Source organism: Coenobita brevimanus, chromosome 68, assembly GCF_032717465.1.
Source record: "Coenobita brevimanus isolate Jiangsu-jjx chromosome 68, ASM3271746v2, whole genome shotgun sequence".
In the NCBI taxonomy this organism is placed as follows: Eukaryota; Metazoa; Arthropoda; class Malacostraca; order Decapoda; family Coenobitidae; genus Coenobita; species Coenobita brevimanus.
The window spans coordinates 19,920,401-19,922,166 of record NC_137021.1 but is presented as its reverse complement, the minus strand read 5'-3'; the positions used below and the strand labels follow the sequence as shown (position 1 = coordinate 19,922,166).

At 41.4% G+C, this 1,766-nt stretch overlaps 1 protein-coding gene across 1 annotated transcript; it reads left to right on the top strand.

Moving 5' to 3' along the window:
* The first annotated feature begins 528 nt into the window (after positions 1 to 528).
* LOC145405855 (uncharacterized) lies at positions 529 to 1,230 on the top strand. Its single transcript, XM_080277110.1, has one exon. It carries the CDS (start codon positions 529 to 531, stop codon positions 1,228 to 1,230), a length of 702 nt encoding a protein of 233 aa, XP_080133236.1.
* The last annotated feature ends 536 nt before the right edge of the window (positions 1,231 to 1,766 follow it).

The window sequence follows — 1,766 nt, the reverse complement described above, 5'->3', positions numbered from 1 at the left end:
GTTTGAACCAAAGCATCCACATGGCAGCACATGGAATAAGAATCTGCCAATTTAATAAATATCTTCATTAATCTAATGGTTGTTCGTTAAAATGTAAAAGAAATTGTATGCCAGATGGAACAGTAATGTGCATAAACTTACCCATATCAAATATTAGTTACTGACCGTCGCACGTGAAGACAACGAAGCAGTGCTACATTTGAGTTATACTGTAAGTATTTTAGCTTCAAGGACATCCCACGATGACCCAAACCAATAAAAGTAAAGCTTCAGATAGTCGGGATATCTACCTGTATGGTCTTTCTCTGACACATGATGTTATCAACTTTAACACAGTCACCCTCCTGTGTGTGTGTGTGTGTGTGTGTGTGTGTGTGTGTGTGTGTGTGTGTGTGTGTGTGTGTGTGTGTGTGTGTGTTGCTTAAATGAACAGTTCAATCGTTATGGAGAAAGACACTCTGCGGCCCAACCCGAGCTTATATTAGGGTTCCAGCACTGACTGCTACTCATATTGCTGTAACCTTCGATATGAAATCGGCACAGCAGAGGCTTACACTACGTGCGCAGATAATACGAATGCGGGATGCTGGCGCCTCTGTGTCCACTATATCACGACAGCTGGGTATATGCCGATCTACTGTCAGAAATTGGTTGCAGAGGTGGGAGGAAAGTGGAAATCTGCTGGACATGCCAAGAGGTGGAGGACCACGAAAAACAACTGCAGAAGAAGACAGACGGATCGTAGAGGAGATAAGACGGACTCCCGTTACCAATGCAATTACCGTTCACGATCAGCTACAGCTAAATGTGTCTGCTCGCACAGTTCGACGGAGACTGCACGAGTCCAGTTACCATCATAGGGTTCCTGCGGTGAAAGAAAGATTAGAGGAGAGGCATCGTGACGCAAGACTTCAGTTTGTCCAGCGCTATGCCCAGGAAGATCTGTCATTCTGGGCCAGAGTAATTTTCTCTGACGAGAAGACTTTTCACATCACCACCCATGGTCACCTAAGGTGCTGGCGAGTTAACGGCACACAATACTCTCGACAGAGTATCAATGAAGTAGCAAGAAGTGGGCATGTCACCTGCAACGTATGGGTCTGGATGCACCTCCATGGTATAGAAGAACTGACAGAGATAGAAGGGAGATTTTATCGCCAACCAGTACCTGGAGGTATTGGAAGAGGTGATGCTGCCTTCAGTGCGGGCAATGGCTCTGCCTTATCTTGAGCAGATTGTGTTTATGCAGGTATGAATAATTCACCTCACCTTCATGCAAAGAAAAAGTTATTGATATCGTATATATGATACACAAAATTTGAAAAATAAACACAGTCGTTGATAAACTGTGTATAAAGATATATAACTGTTTACTTCAATAGTTGTTTCTGTATCTACCTATATCTATATTTATATCTGTGTCTATAGATCAATATATCTATTGACCGATCTATCTGTCTACCTATACATATCTATATCTGTCGCTATCTGTATCTATATCTATCTGTATATCTCTATCTGTCTGTCTGTCTCTAATTTTGGTATTTCAATATGTTTATCATAAAGGAAAAAGAAAAACACCAGAGGATATGGCGGTAGCAGAACTTGCACTCCTGCAAGTAGCGCCCCTTGTGGTTGCATGCCGTAACGACTCTCGTGCAGTTGACAAATAATTTAATGATAGAAATAACACTTTCAAGGCAAACGCATAAACTTGTGTATGTTTATGTTTCTTATAATATTATCTCTACAAAAAAACTATTCAT

Coding starts and splice junctions, on each gene's coding strand:
- LOC145405855 (XM_080277110.1), top strand. CDS start 529: ATGAAATCGGCACAGCAGAGGCTTACACTACGTGCGCAGATAATACGA.